General features: G+C 38.4%; 1 protein-coding gene across 1 annotated transcript in view; it reads left to right on the top strand.

Moving 5' to 3' along the window:
* The first annotated feature begins 2986 nt into the window (after window positions 1–2986).
* Window positions 2987–15608, top strand: part of LRMDA (leucine rich melanocyte differentiation associated) — a 313798-nt gene continuing 301176 nt past the window's right edge. The window contains exons 1-2 of the mRNA XM_026851051.1: window positions 2987–3074; window positions 8583–8709. Coding sequence (XP_026706852.1) covers window positions 3034–3074; window positions 8583–8709 — 168 coding nt within the window. The 5' untranslated portion in view covers window positions 2987–3033. The remainder of the gene's footprint in view (window positions 3075–8582; window positions 8710–15608) is intronic.

Below are 15608 nucleotides of genomic sequence, written 5' to 3'. Positions count from 1 at the left end.
CAAAAGCAAATGAAATTACACCAGGTGTGAACAGTCCTGATCGTAAAAGATGGTTTTGCACTGGGGATGAAAGTTAGCAATATAGTTCTGCTGCCAAAACCTTTCTGTTGAAAATTGAGCCTGAATTCTGTTGGGTTACAGTTAGAGGCTTATTTTGATTCTGAGGAGTTGGTGAAACTATTGGTGTGTTGTGTGGATCTGGGTACAGATAAAGATAGCATAAGGAGGGGATAAAGGAAGTTAAGGAGACAAACCAGCATAGGTAGCAGAAGGAATTAATGTATATAATAAATAAATGTCAGTTATATGTTGTGTAACAAGTACTACAGTGTCTGTGGTATATGCATACCTGTGATTTTAAGTTGTTCTAAAAATATTCTTTAACATCAAGGGGTTTGGTGTTATGTCCATTAACAATTCTCTGCTATCATGCTTGAGCAGTCTATTAGTTGTTCTCACCTCTTATAGCTGGTCACAAAGGCCAGTCCCCTTGCCTCTCTCTGCTTCATCTTTTTTATTAAGTTTATTAAAACTAGTCAGATTATACTTTCTTATGGCACAGGCTGTGCTTGGTCCATTCATTATGGTTTCTTATCTTGGCAGGCAATCTGAATTGAACGGCAGCTAGTCCATTATGCACATATGAAGCCCATCACTCCTCCAGCAATGGCCAATTCATCAAACATTTATCTTTTGCCCTCTGAGCAGTGCGTCAATTTGCTTGTCAATCCTCAGCCTTGGTTGTTGTGGAAGATGGGAGAAAAATTACTTTCCCCCCTTCTCACTGAACTCTAGTAGTCAGAATAGGCTTTACTCTACTCACTCTACAGGCTTGTTACTCCCTACTTCTCTGTGCAAAAAGGGGAGGGGTCAGGTTACTATCTGAATTGCAGAGTGACAGATTGATCCAAGATACAGTAAAGCTTTCATTATGGCACTGTCTTTGCACTTGAATTTGCTCATATTTCCATTATAATACTGTTTTTTAGAGGGTTTATGAATAGATTCTCAACGTGGCACATGGAGCTGAGAGGGGCTTTTAAGAATAAATACATTATAGGGTTTTAGTTTTGATGGTGGTTTTTTGTTTTTTTTTTTTTGTTTGTTTTTTTTTTTAAACAGGTGTAAACCTTGGCTTGTTCTTTTGCTATTTCTAATCACTAATTCTTCCTAGTTTGGGAACTGGCAGTGTTTACTTTTTATTAGGACTGAATTCTGTTTTAAGATTGGGAAAAAAAAAAGACAAATTAAGCAAGACATGCTCACATCAAGTTTCTCTCTTAACTCCTCTAACTTTGTTATTCTTCATAGAATACTTTCAGGAAATTTTAGCAGAAGGATGCTTAAGTCTGTACTTGGGAATATCACTGAAGCGATGCATCCACTGAACTGAAGGTACTTCCTAGTGGTGGTTTTTCCAGGATGCCCTTTGATAAAATATCAATGTATTACAGTCACTTGCTCTCTGCTTGATAATTTTTAGCTGTGTTTTGCAAACTGTGTTTTGTCATATGATACTTGTTTGATCACTAGATGACTAAGAGCTCATTTTCCAATCCATTTGGTATTATTTTACAATATTTTATATGGTTTAAGTGAAAATCGTCTTGCCACAGGCTATAGTATTACACTGATTGTAATTTTATTTAAATTTATACAAAATTGTAACAGTAGTATCATATAAAATCTTGGCATGTTTATTCCTAAAATGTAATATAAAAACTTAAGCAAAAAGGTGCCTAACATGAAGGATAAAGGTTGCGCTGTATCAATGCAATATCCTCTTGATTAGAGCTGTATTAAATACACATAGTGAAATCTGAGACTATAAGAAGTTCATTAGAAGAGAAATTGAACCCCACCTGTCAGTCTGGTTGCTTCATGGTAGTTAGGCCAGGAAATTATTTTATTTTTTTACTAGCAGCTTGGTAGGAGAGAATGGTGGTTGAACGACTGAATGGTTGACTCTAGTATTTTTTTGTAAGCTACTGAAAACTGTAATTGGGATTTGTAGTTTACTTCACCAGGTAAATAATCCACCTGTATGGGGCACAGCTGCAACAGTTTATTTTACCTTAATGTTCTTCTAATTTCTTTGCAAGACTGGACAAACAGTCTATGTTTATCCCTCCCAAATGTGTACTTCGCTAAGCCTCACATGAAGGTCTGATTCACCTTCTGGAAGTGCCCATCTTTTGTCGCTGGCTGTAAGGAGTTACGAATAACTGGGCTTCTACAGATGGATGACATAAATCTTCATTGTTGTTTTTCAGATATTTCCATCATTTGAGGAGTTGCTGCTTAATAGCAAAATCTCTCTGAAGAAATTATGCATTTCTGTTTTATAATTTGTAAGAAAGAGTTTAGAATGCTGTGAATTTAAAACACAGAATTTAGGAGGCGTCATCTCTTTTTGTCTGTCTGTTTATCGACTCTACTTTTGTTTGTATTTTCTTTGAGGTTTGGAGATGGGTGGTGGCTTGTAAGGGTTGAGTAGTTTGGACTTTTTTTTAAACAATGGAAGTTGCTGTGTAAGATTCAGAACAAGACTATGAAAACCAGATGAAGATTCTGGGTTTTCATGAATCCCCACCATTTTAGTGTGCTTACATAGCTTTAGTTTATGATGTTCAAGATATTTTTTGGCAATAAGGTGTCCCAGGTAGTCTTGTATGCTTTCAGTGTGTAAGAAAAGGGGAAAAACAAGGGTTGGATATTAATTTTATTTTATGTCTGAAAGTGAAGAATGACCTTTATATGAAGACTCAGAAACTAATTGTAGATCTAGTTCATAATACAGGTCTAATCTTTTCTTATAGAGGTATATTCTTCACAGGTATTTAATGATTCTGCTCATTCTTTTCTTTCAATTTTTTCTTTTGCTGGCCATATTCACAAGTTCCCCTTAAGCTTTATTCAAAGAGCTGCTTCCACATATTTTCTGTCTAGCAACAGAAAACTTGAAACAGATTGTCTGGAAGTGATGCAAAATGCTACCTCTAGATAGCCTTCAAAATACTAACGTTCCCTCTCATGTTATTCAAATCAAAGCATTTAATGTTTTGGAAACATTGGTAAACTTGTTCCTCATTGAACTGAATTTCATGGTTCCTGTTTCATGGCTTGTCTGGTCTAACTTGGGAGTTGGCCCACACTAGAAATTTTGGAGGTTCTTTACTTTTCACTGTGACAGTTTGGGGATTTTTTTTCTGCTTTGGTCCAGAAATCATGTCAGAACTATCCATTACATACTGTTTTCTTTTTGGATGTATTGTCATGCAGAAAAGTGAGTATGAACACTGAGTAGGACTGCAGAAAAGAAAAGCTATTATGCTTCAATAGTATAGAGGTCATTTTTTGATGCGTTACTTGCAGTTTATCTGTGATTACTATCTCTGTGTGCAGGAAATAAATAAACCTTCGATTTGCAGTGGCTTTGTGATTATAATAGTGAGATTTTTTTTATTTTTTTTTTTTTATTCCCTGGAATTTGAACTACATTCTAGCCACTCTAGTTACTTCAAAATGGGTTATTTATTTTTCTCTACTCACAGGTGAGAGGTGTGTTTAGAGCAGAACCCCTCAAAGCAGGTTTGAGAATAGAATTCTGACAGAGGCCTCAGCCTGAGGGATTTTGCACAGAAGATTCGCTGAACCCCTTTCACCATCAGAACAGAATTGGAAATTACTTAGGTTTTTCCCTTTATTTGTATACTATATTTCAGATTAAATGGAATTTAAAATTGAACAGGAATCAAACCAAGTAAACCTGCAATGATGTTTTGCATTCCCGGGGAATTATGCAAAATCTAAACTTATACATGTGTCTGTTTTGTATTTTTATATATATAGCATTTATATATTGCTCTTTGTTTTGTTTTGGTGAGGTTAAGTCAAAGGACTAGAAGTCAGGAGCTCTGGGTTTTATTTCTTGTCTCTTAGAAAATTGCTGGAGGTCACCTTTTGTTAGTCACTTAACCTCTCTCTGCTTTACTACGAAATGGAATTTTAAGCTCAGCAGGTTTTTGAAGAGTAATTCATTAATGTTTAAAAAAATGCTTTGTGCTCCTTAGCTGGCAGGTGCTGGAGAAACAGAAATTACATTTCTGTTCTTTAAATACTGAAATTATCTAGTACTAGGGTTCTCATGTTGATTCTGCTTTCCTGTAATCTGTTAAAACATAAAAGGCAAGAAAAAAGATATTTTGAAAAGCTCTTGTTTTGTAGCAGCTCTGTGTTTAACTTCTGTAATGGCTATCTCTTGTCAACAGAGTGCAAATCAATTTCAAGGCTAAAGCCAAACTCCCTCATTTACATATTGTTAACTGCTCTCTCTTTTCCTGTTAAACAGGAGGAAAAAGTCATTAGATATAAGACAGCTGTCTTATTAATGGAGGGGTGGGGTAAAATGTGAGGAACACTTCTTTTTCAGCATATACTTCTGAACAGCTTGTTCTTTTGAACAAGGACAACTGCAGAGTACCAAGGTTTGTCCATTACTTGAGAGGCTTCTGCTTTTTTTCATTTATAAAATATCATGTTTTCACTGTCAAATATTACCACAATGAAGAGCTGTTCTTTACTTTCATTGTAACCAAATCGTCGTCAGGCCAGAGGGACCAGAGTGAAATAGTGTAGTTGACAATTGCCATGCATATACATAGAGAAAAAACCCCTCTTCTGTGACATTCCTTTATGATTAAACTCTCTTACAAACCATGAATGAATTATGGAAAAGAAAGCTGGAAGAAATCATACTGATTAGCTGAAGGACTTGGATAAAATGACAGTTCTGAGACCTTTGTATTCTAAAGGATTATTTACTGTCTGCTTACAGAACATCTTAAGTCTTTTTGCAGAGGGAGTCAGTTTCCTGTTTAGTGCAGTGTTTTTGTAAGCTAATGAGGGCAAAGCATGAGCCATAGGCAATGATGCTGTGATATTAGCTGTGACAGGAAGCTTGATCATAATTATCTTAACGAGGATAGGGTTAATTACAGTGGAAACTTAAAGTTTTTTCTGTTTGAATGAGGCGGCGCTGAATACGTTGTGATGTTTTGTCGGTTTGATGTGACTTTGGAAATTGCAATGGAAATCTCTTGGCAGCACTTGCTCTCCTCTGGGAACCGAGTGTGAGCCCTGCAATGAGGTAACTGAGATGGTACCTGTGGGTGAGATAATGGGCAGCTTTCATGTCATTAGAGCAGGGAAAAGCAACCTGCAATGCACTTAGTGATGTTTATTAGCCTTTTGAAACCAGGGAAAACAAGTACTTGCCACTGCCCCTTCAGTGCTGGTTGTATTGTGGTGGTAAGATTGTGTGTTTGTTTTAATATACCAATAGAGGAAAACTTTTTTTTTTTTTTTTTTTTTTTTTTTTGGTTCTCTTTCTTGGGGGATATCCATCTTTTTATACTCGGCTCAGGGTGTTTGTGTGCTTCTTGCTATGCTGTGGATACATATGCAGTCCTATCCTCTTCTATGATGGGCTCATAAGGAAATACCTGGAGTACATTAATATGATTATGTTACAGTCATTAAAAATAAAAATTCCAGCCTTTTTTACTGATTTCTACCTCAGCTTCTCAAAAATGCTTTCTATATACTACTCCACGATTGTCAATCCTTTCTTATCCCCCACTGGCAGATGGGAAATTGAGGCACATAGAAATTATGGGACTTGCTGAAGTTTGTACCCTAAAACCTACTGTGTGGATTGTACTTAAAACTTTTCAGTTGTGGAGTAAAACTGCTGGGCAATATTTCCTTATATATTATGACGGTAGAGATTGTTGCCTTGAATTCTGTAACCAGTATCACTGAATGATAGCAAATACATTTTTTCCTGTTTTGTTTCTTTACCAACTGTCCTACCAATTTCATTTTGGTGCTAGTTTTTTCTTCTGTTTAAGATGAAAAAATAAGAATTCTGTAAATAGCAAAATAACATATGGATGTAAATTTATGTTAATAGCTACACCCTCTCTCTCTACTGTGGCAATTCCTCCCATCTCCATGGACTTTGAATTTAGGTGATTAAATCACCAAGTGCACACTGCTCTGATGACATGAAAACCACAATTAATAAGCAACCCCCTGTGTAACTCGGCTCCTTTTTAAATGAGCAGCTAATAACATTACATGGCAAAAATTATCAAAACCAGACAGGTGTAAGGAGATTTGCGCACAATTTTCTCTGCCTATCTATGAAACTAGTACCCTCGTGTTCAGTCCAGGCTTGTGAAAGAAAGGCTGTTTCAATAGACAACTCCCTCTAGTGTTTCAAGGCCTTTTGTCCCACTTCATGGCTTGTCATTTTGTTTTATGCCTCCCCTGCAGCACTTTGGATGTGTGCTTTCTTCTCCTTGCCAGTTGCCAACAATTTGCTGATTCTCATGATAAGAGTATTATATTTGCATAACATAACTCAGGAACAATGTGTATTTTTATGCTGACACTGACCAGAGCCCAAGCAATGTTGTTTCACAAAGGACCTATTAACATCCCATAAGGCTCTGTGGTGTTGACAAGGAGGTGGCCTTCTCTGAACTCCTTTGGCAAGTCAAAGTCTTACACTGAAATGTGAAGTTTGGAAATAATCCACTATTTATATAATAAAGAGTATTTAAGGGGAATTTGCTAAACTAGATTTGTCAAATAAACTGAAATGAAAACTCATAACAGCTTGATAAACTCACTGCTACTTTCTCTGGGTTATGTCTTTAAAAGGTGTTTGGGGGAAAGCACTGTGAAATGTTTGCTGATCTCTCTTCTGATCTTGACTGTGGCAAAATCAAGTCTGTTGTGAGCCTTTGTTTAAATACCTAGCTTAATACAGCATGCTAGCACAGCTCTTAACGGTGTACAGTTTATGTAGGCTGAATCGAGTTTTTCTGAAACAGCTTGTTAAAGGCAAATGCAGAAAGTGCAGCTATTGCTGTGGTGGTTGTTTCAGTATAATCCTTATAGTAGAGGCTTTAGTTCGTTCAGTTTCAGAAACTAGTCTCAATGCATTGTAATGATATAGATAGGCCATAGGGGTGTAGGCATGGCAAATTTTCTACAGGTCTGGCTGCCCGGCATCAAAATGGCATTAATAATAGTTGTACTTCCCTTTCAGAACACCAGGTCAAGACTGTGAGTGCTTTGGAGTCCTTGGACTGAAATACACTCTTTCAGTGTTGTGCAAATGTTACTCAAATAGTACAGTACCCAATGTAAAGGTCACAGACTTGATTTCTTTTCGTTATTTGAACCCTCTAACTGTGATTTATAAGTGATCAGTACATTGTATCTATAAAAGCAGTATCTTGGTTTTGTTGGACAGACAAATATTAAATTGTTTAATCTACAAGCCATGTACTTTCTAATATTACTTGTATTTTCCTCCAGTAGTAGTGTCTGTAGAACTCTTTAACAGGTGCCTTGGCTGTATTTTGATCTTTGCCAAAAACTGGGGGAGGGTAAGGAAATCCCCTTGGTATAAATGTCATTTGAAACTGAATAAATAGTATAGACTGCATCTCCCTTATTCATCACATTTTATAAAACAGCCAGGAGATACAGTGATGATCTTCCCACTGGTAGGCACAGTAGATCAGCTGTCAAGTCATACAATCTCAGCATATCTTTAGGTGTCTGGTAGGTGTATGAGCTGTGAATGCATGTCTGTGTGTATGCTCTGTATACCATGTGTCTTAGTTGATTAATGTGTGGTGTTGTTTTTTCCTGTTGGAATGTCCAAGCAATAAGAATTAGGTTTGAAATAGATGCCCTAACAAGGTATCAGAGTGTTCTTTTTAGGCTTATTCCCTGTACTTTGCTATCAGAAGAATTAATACCTTCAGAATCTTGTTTATTTACAAGCCATCATCTGCACTTCCATGTTGTGAAATGCTTCTTTTTAAAGCTCCTCTCTGCAGTCTGACCTGTGGCTTGACAGTGGGACAGTAAGTTCCCAAAAGACAGCAAATGCCTTTTCTGTCTGGAGTAATTCTGCATTTTATTTTGTAGACAACATTTTATTTTGTTTGCAGGGACTCAAGAAGCAAATTAAGTGGTTAATAAAAAGGAAAAAAAAATCCCTTCTCCATTTCCTATTATTGCATGTAAGGTAACTGCTAAGAAATGATACTTGAAGTTGTATTTATTATTGTTAGTGGGGTATGATATTTCTTGGCAGAAATGATGGATGACAACTTAAATTTGTGTCCAGGGAATGAAGGTGAACTGTGACAGAGTTATTTATCTTGGGAATGGAGGTTAGGGTCAGGCAAGGCTGGGTGCCTGAAGGCACAAGACATTGACAAATTCATCCTGGAGGCCCCATATCTGAAGCCTTTTGTTTTGGATCCTGGCTACTCACTAAGTGACCCCCATCCTTCATCCTGCCAGCATGTGAAGGATGTGTTGCAGTGCCAGCACTCCCCTTGCCACTAATGCTTGTCATTCACTCTTCTGACAGGCCTAAACCAAAACTATTCCCACTCCTGAAAGGGAAGGTTAAAATATTTATTTTAGCTCATAATGGCCTCCCTGATTTAGTGGAGTATCATTTTTCCTGTTGCCTTTGTCGTTTGCAGGTCACTAGAAGGACTGAAAACATTCAGTTACTTGGAAGAGCTGATCTTGGACAACAATCTACTCGGAAATGACCTTCTGTTACCCAGGTTACCCCACCTCCATACCTTAACGCTCAACAAGAACCAAATATCCTTTCAGAGAAATACCTGCAAAATGTCAGATGAGTTTTATGTGTCAGCCAAATTAAAGTATGTGAAATATAGTTCATGGAGAGACAAAGCATTCTCATTTGGCACCTGGAATACTTCATAGTAATTTATTATAGGTCATTCATAAATGAAATGCACCATTATATCTTCCTGTTGCTCTATTTTACTGAGAGATCTAAGTTATTGCTCTGAAGAAATCTTTCTAATAGACAAAATAGAGAAAGAAAATAATGTCAGTGCTACCAGTGTGCAGCAGTTACGGTGTTTGCTTGGGGTTCTGTTGCAGGCTGACCTCTAGTGGAATAGAGAGTGCAGTGAAACACTATTAAGTTTTTATACTTTAAATAGCTCTTAAAGCGTTACAGTAAAATAAAATTTAAAAAACCCAAAACAAAGCAAGAAATGCAGTACCTTTCTCTGTTTTAATGAAGTTGGCAACATGCACAATTTGGTAGTTGCTGTGCAATTTCATCTGTAAAAGCAAGTCACTGTATTCTCTGTGTTCCAACTGTCTATAAATTCATATAAAATGCTGTCCAAATCAAGGTCTTAATACATTAGAGTATTCAGATGGATGGTTAAGTCCATTCATGACTAGTCACTTCTCTATATTCCTGCAATTAGTGCCTGCTTAAGTTTATTCAGAATAAATATTTCACCATTTGCCTAAGTACTCTGCTGAATCAGAGCCTCTAGTGTGTTGACTTATAGATAGTGATCTATAAAAATTAATTATCTGCAAGGGCTGGGCATGCACTTGATTAGTAAATAATTTTCCCATACTTTGACTCTTCTGGAGATTTGAAGATGAGTAATATATGGTTTTACGAAAGTGAAGGGCGATCAAATTGTGGCCAAAAGGCCAACTGTGGCCTGCAGAGTCTTACAGCACAAACCATGAAAACCTTCTCCTTGTAATTGCAGTGTGAGGACAAGGCTGCTCAACTGCAGGCTTTTATTACAGACAGTGTAAACAGAGAGCAATTTACCTCCTACTAAAGCAAAATCCTCCTACTGAGGAGAATAAAAATAACTGCAGATTCTATGATCTCTGCACTTATTTTTGACTCTATAAATAAATAAATAAAAATCAGCAGAGTAACTTGTAGTTTTGGGACCCTGGAAATTTGCCAAGAGTGTCTCTTGAGCAGTTAGCGATCATTGCTGTACTAGGTTTGGCTAGATTTCTGGTTAATGCCGGGATTCTGTGGGTTGGATTTGAGTTGCTGGTTTTACTGATTGCTGCCATGGTAAAATCTGAACTGGGCATATTTTTATGAAGAATGCACAGGAACATTTTTGCTGATGCTGTGGGTGGTGGTATTGGTATCTGGTGCAGCATTATTTCCTTCTACAAAGCATGAAATGTAAATTTGGCCCTAAGACATAAAAGCATGTGAGTGTATTTGTCCTTTGCAGGGGTGTCAAGGAGGAGCTTTGCACTTAGCAGGTGTATTGAATAAGAACACAGTGAACAAAATCAGAGGGAAAAAAAATTATGCTGTCAGTAGTATTCTTTAAAGAGTTTCTGCTGGTCTCACAGACAAAATACTATTGTCAAGTGTGTAAGCTCTCAAAGTCAATGATAACATGATAAGGAGGATTTGATCTGTCCTGGGATTTTTTAAATTCAATCTTAAAACTATGAAGTTAGAGCTTTGAGAGTATTGAGCTACCCAGGTTATAGAAATATACATTATGTGGTAGTGTGCTGCCAATAATTTAATAGAGGAATTGCAGAAATTCTGGTAAAACACCTAATGTATACAAACTGCCCAGAGAAGAAAAAATAACTGCTGTCCATCATTAACATTTTGAGCCCTAGGGAGCAGTGATGTCTTGTGGGGAAGATGCATCAGTCTTCAGAAGCATTGAGACCTTCCAGATTCATCTCTTCAATGTGGATACTATATTTGAAAAAGGTCTCTCTTGAACTTGAATCGCTTCTTTTAATGAATATCTCTATAGAATTTTTGAAAAATGTTTAAATAAAAATGTACATTTTGTAGAACAATGAGATACATTACAGGAAATATGGTTTAGGATATGACAGTAGCACTACAGAAAAAACACAAATGAGCAAAGAATATGGATCTGAAACAAAATTTCACTTGGTAGTATTTTACCATCTATACATAAATATATGAATATGGAGAGAGAGAGAGAGAGAGAGAGAGATGAAAATAAACAAAAAGCCAAGCTGACCCCTGTGAAAACTGGAGTAATATGTAAACTGTCAAACTCACATGAGAGCTTTCCTGGGTATCTCTTAATATTACTGTGCTCTTTGCTGTTTATCTTCTTTTATTTTGACTTCATTTTAATCCAGATTACATTTCAATAGTTCTGATAAGAGCTTTCTACTTCTTTTACATGGTTCACATATTGCATGGCATTTGTGTAAATAATATTTGGCCCCTCCTAACATAAAGTCTGGATACACTGTACAAATGTGAAAGCTTATCTCTAAAGCAGGTAAATACTTGGAAAACTCATCTAGTATTTTTCTTTTCAAATAGTGGTTGCATATTTCAGTTACAGCCACTATCAGTTTTTCTACTAGAAGTGGAAGAAACAAATTTAAATATTATTATTTTTAAAACAGTTTCCTGGTGTTATACCTCAAATTTTCTGTAATGTGCAGTCTGTTAAAAATATTTAAAAATGCAATTTATATAGCTGAAATACATAAAGGATAGTTATCAAAATTGTGCAGTATTGGATTACATGTCTCTAACGTGCTTCTTTCATGTGTACAGCATGTTTGTTTTTACAAAAGTCTGATCTAATTTGGGAAACATCATCTTTGTTTCTATCAGACACAATGGATGGCAGGAAGAAGTACAAACTATGATGGATGGGTGGTAGGTAGAAAGTTGATTTTGGAGGAGGACTCGACTGCAGTTGCCTATGCTTGCAATGGGAAGCCTCATTTCTTGTAAGCGTGTTCACTACATACTAAGAATCAGCCAGAACACTTCTAAATAAATTTATTTCTTTGTGTGTGTTACAGCAGTGTGAGGTTTCATGACTTCTCACTGTGCTGATCATGGTGTTACAGTGGGACAATATAGTATAGACATTTCAAATTCTGTTACATTTTAATCTTTTTAATATTTGTTTAAACTACTCAAAATGGCAGTAGTCATAGTTTGTCAAATAGATATACCTGTATGCTGAAAATCTAGATGGTGTTTACTGCCTGACTTCAAAATACAGAAGTCTGATAATGAAACAGATCTGCTTTTATTGAAGTAAAAGCCCTATTTCTTTACTTAGTCCAGTGAGCTGGTCATCCATTTAATATACATTCAATATACTTTCGAAGAGCTGATACCAAAATTGGTTTGGAAAGGTGTTGAATGTAGACATAGAATGCACACTTTGAATCTAAGTCTAGGTTTTGAATGGTTTAGAGGGAAACCAAAATATTTCACACATATAGTGGGAAATCTAGAGCTGGGCAGAATGCCCATAATGGCATATGCATTACTTATGGCAAGAGGAGTTATCAATGTGGTTCAGATCTAAGGAGTATATGTTTTTAAGTCTTTGAAAACAACATGGATTGAGTTCCTCAACTGCAAAATGCACCAATAAGTACCACTAGTACAATCTGTCTTCACAGAGGTCTCATCATAATGCTTAAAAGTTGCAGATTTGTTTAAGTCCCAAACTGTAGATTGTAATTTGTGCTTGTTCCTATATTGTCCCAAAGTGCTTTAAGATCTAGAAGTCCCAGTCTGACCAGAATGTCAAATGTTGAGGACTTGATGTTTGGATTGAGTGAATATATTAAGGACATAAATTGTATCCTATTATGTACAGATCTCTATCTCCACTAAAGAAAGACCTAAGATGAAATTGTACAGCAGCCTCCTTGAATATAATTCTAAGCTCTCCATGCCACAGTTGCGGATTTGGCTATATCTGATTGTGGCTTGTTAGGGAACTGAAGTACCTGATGAGCCAAAAATTTATTCTAGAATAAAGTGTACCTGAAAAAAACCTTAAGTAATGTGAATGCCTAATGCCAAATATATATTGAAGAGGGAGGTAGTCTAGGTGATTCCTTATCATGTTCTACAGCAGTGCTTGTACCACTTCAGTTCTAGATGTCAGAACTTTTTTTAAAAAATGGCAAGGTGCTGGTTTATTCTTCATTGTCTTTGTGTTACCTTGGGAACCTTGAGCAACATTTGGGCAGAATAGTGTTTAAAAAAAAAATCCAAACATACACAAACCTTGAAAGAAAGGACATACGGTTTCTGGATGGACCTCTCTAGAGAATCAGAAAAGTAATTCGATTATAGGAATAGAAACATTTCTTTGTTTTCTCATGTTTGTATACCTAACAATATTGAAACATGGTCTTCAAATCCTCAGCCGTGGAAACATGGGCTTTCTATAGTACTCTTAAAAGCACTGTCAACTCCAGCTACACAGAGAAAACTAATGCTGCTCCAGTAGGCAGAATAGGATTTTTTTCCCAAGTATTCACAGTGCAGGAAGCTCTCCATGAGATGTATGAAGTTAGTTCATTACCACCTGTGCCGCATCTTTTCTTTCTTGATCAGAAGGGTTTTAGTGATCAAGGTCTTTTCTCAAGGCTTTATCTCCCTACCAGGTAGGGTTCAGGCCAGAACATGGCATACAAATGACTGTGCGTGACATCCTATTGCACATAGAGAAGGGAAAGATGTATACTTGCATATTGCAAGCTATTTCTGTGGTTATCCAACCCTGAAGACCTAGCACATTCTAATGGAAAAGCATTCAGGTGGCAAAGATCTTTTCACACTATATTCAGAGTGTTGGTAACTTCTTACGTTGGTTTAGGCCCTGCCGGGACCGGAGACCACATTGCTGTTGCCCATCTCCCACCCTCAGCTGGTCAGGCTGGAAGTGAGGCACAAACCCTGAGTTAAAATAAGAAGAAATTTAATACAATAGTGTGATAAACAATCTGAACAACAACAGTAGCAATGGTAAGAACAATAAACAGCAATAACAGTAAACAAAAGATATACAGAGAAATACCGCAATGGTTACAGACAGCCCCGTGCTTCCCGCAACTAAAGCCACAAAGAAAAAAATGTTCCCGCTCTGCCATGCCCGGACCTGATGTCAGCATGGTATGAATATCCCGGCTGGAGATCCTTTCCCCCTCTCTGCTGTGGAAACTTAATCCTATCCTAGCTGAACCAGGACATAATCCACCGCTTTATACCATCTGCGTCGTGTCCAGCTGCCATTTAGCAGTTCGCAATAACAAAATAACAATTTACAAAGGCACAGCATAATTCACGGCATGTTTTCACCCAGAATCAAGTCCCTCTGTGGTATGCATTGGACCTCTCCATTGTCCAGCATCACCCACCAGGTACACTCGGGTCCTTGAGCAAAAGCAATCCCGTGGATGGGTTTGCCTTTACCTTTGCCTGTCACAGGACTAAACCAGACCATTTTTCCCAATATATTCCTCATGCGCACCACAACGACTTTATCCCAATCTACAGCATGTGGAGGTTTTGACTGAGCCAGGCCAGCTCGACTGGCAAATCCTCTTGTGTTGACTAGCCAGGTGGCCTCTGCTAGATGCATGTCCCAGACTTTGAAGGTGCCACCTCCCAATGCTTTCAGCGTGGTTTTTAATGGTCCATTGTAGCGCTCGATCTTCCCATAGGCTGGTGCGTGGTAGGGGATATGGTAGACCCACTCGATGCCGTGTTCTTCTGCCCAGGCATTTATGAGGTTGTTTCGGAAGTGGGTCCCGTTGTCTGACTCAATTCTCTCTGGGGTGCCGTGTCGCCACGGGACTTGGGTTTCAAGGCCCAGGATGGTGTTCTGGGTGGTGGCGTGGGGCACTGGGTAAGTTTCCAGCCCTCCTTTAGTTACTTCCACCACTGCGAGTACGTGGTGCTTGCTTTGGCAGGTCTGTGGCAGTGTGATGTAGTCGATCTGCCAGGCCTCTCCATATCTGTATTTCAGCCATCGCTCTCCGTTTTGCTGGGGCTTCACCCGCTTGGCATGTTTGATTGCAGCACACGTCTCATCCGTGGATGATCTCTGCAATGGTGTCAATAGTGAGGTCGACCCCTTGATCTCAAGCCCACCTGTATGTTGCATCTCTACCTTGGTGGCCCGAGGTCTCATGGGCCCACCGGGCTATGAACAGTTCACCTTTTCGCTGCCAGTCCAAGTCCACCTAAGCCACTCTAATCTTAGCAGCTTGGTCTGCCTACTGGTTGTGTCGATGTTCATCAGTGGCCCAACTCTTGGGTACGTGGGCATCCACATGGCGCACCTTCACATCGAGGTTTTCCACACGGGCTGCAATGTCCTGCCATACTTCAGCAGCCCAGACAGTTTTACCTTTACGTTGCCAGTTGTTCTGTTTCCATTGCTGCAGCCATTTTCACAGGGTATTTGCCACTGCCCATGAGTCGGTGTAGAGGTAGAGCCTCAGCCACTTTTCCTGCTCAGCAATATCCAAAGCAAGCTGGATGGTTTTCACCTCTGCAAGCTGGCTCGATTTACCCTGTCCCTCAGCAGCTTCAGTGACTCATCGTGTGGGACTCCGCACAGCAGCCTTCCATTGTCGATGTTTTCCCACGATGCAACAAGACCCATCAGTGAACAGGGCATATCACTTCTCCTCATCCGGCAGCTTGTTATATGGTGGGGCCTCCTTAGCACATGTCACCTCCTGTTCTGGTGACATCCCGGAATCTTTGCTCTCTGGCCAGTTCGTAATCACCTCTAGTATCCCTGGGCGGCTGGGGTTCCCTATTCGAGCCTGTTGTGTTATCAGTGCAACCCATTTACTCCACGTGGCATCGGTTGCATGATGTGTGGAGGAGGCTTTTCCTTTGA

Source organism: Athene cunicularia (genome assembly GCF_003259725.1).
Source record: "Athene cunicularia isolate RWA chromosome 6 unlocalized genomic scaffold, athCun1 chr6_part1, whole genome shotgun sequence".
NCBI lineage: Eukaryota > Metazoa > Chordata > Aves > Strigiformes > Strigidae > Athene > Athene cunicularia.
This window is presented reverse-complemented; position numbering and strand designations above follow the sequence as displayed.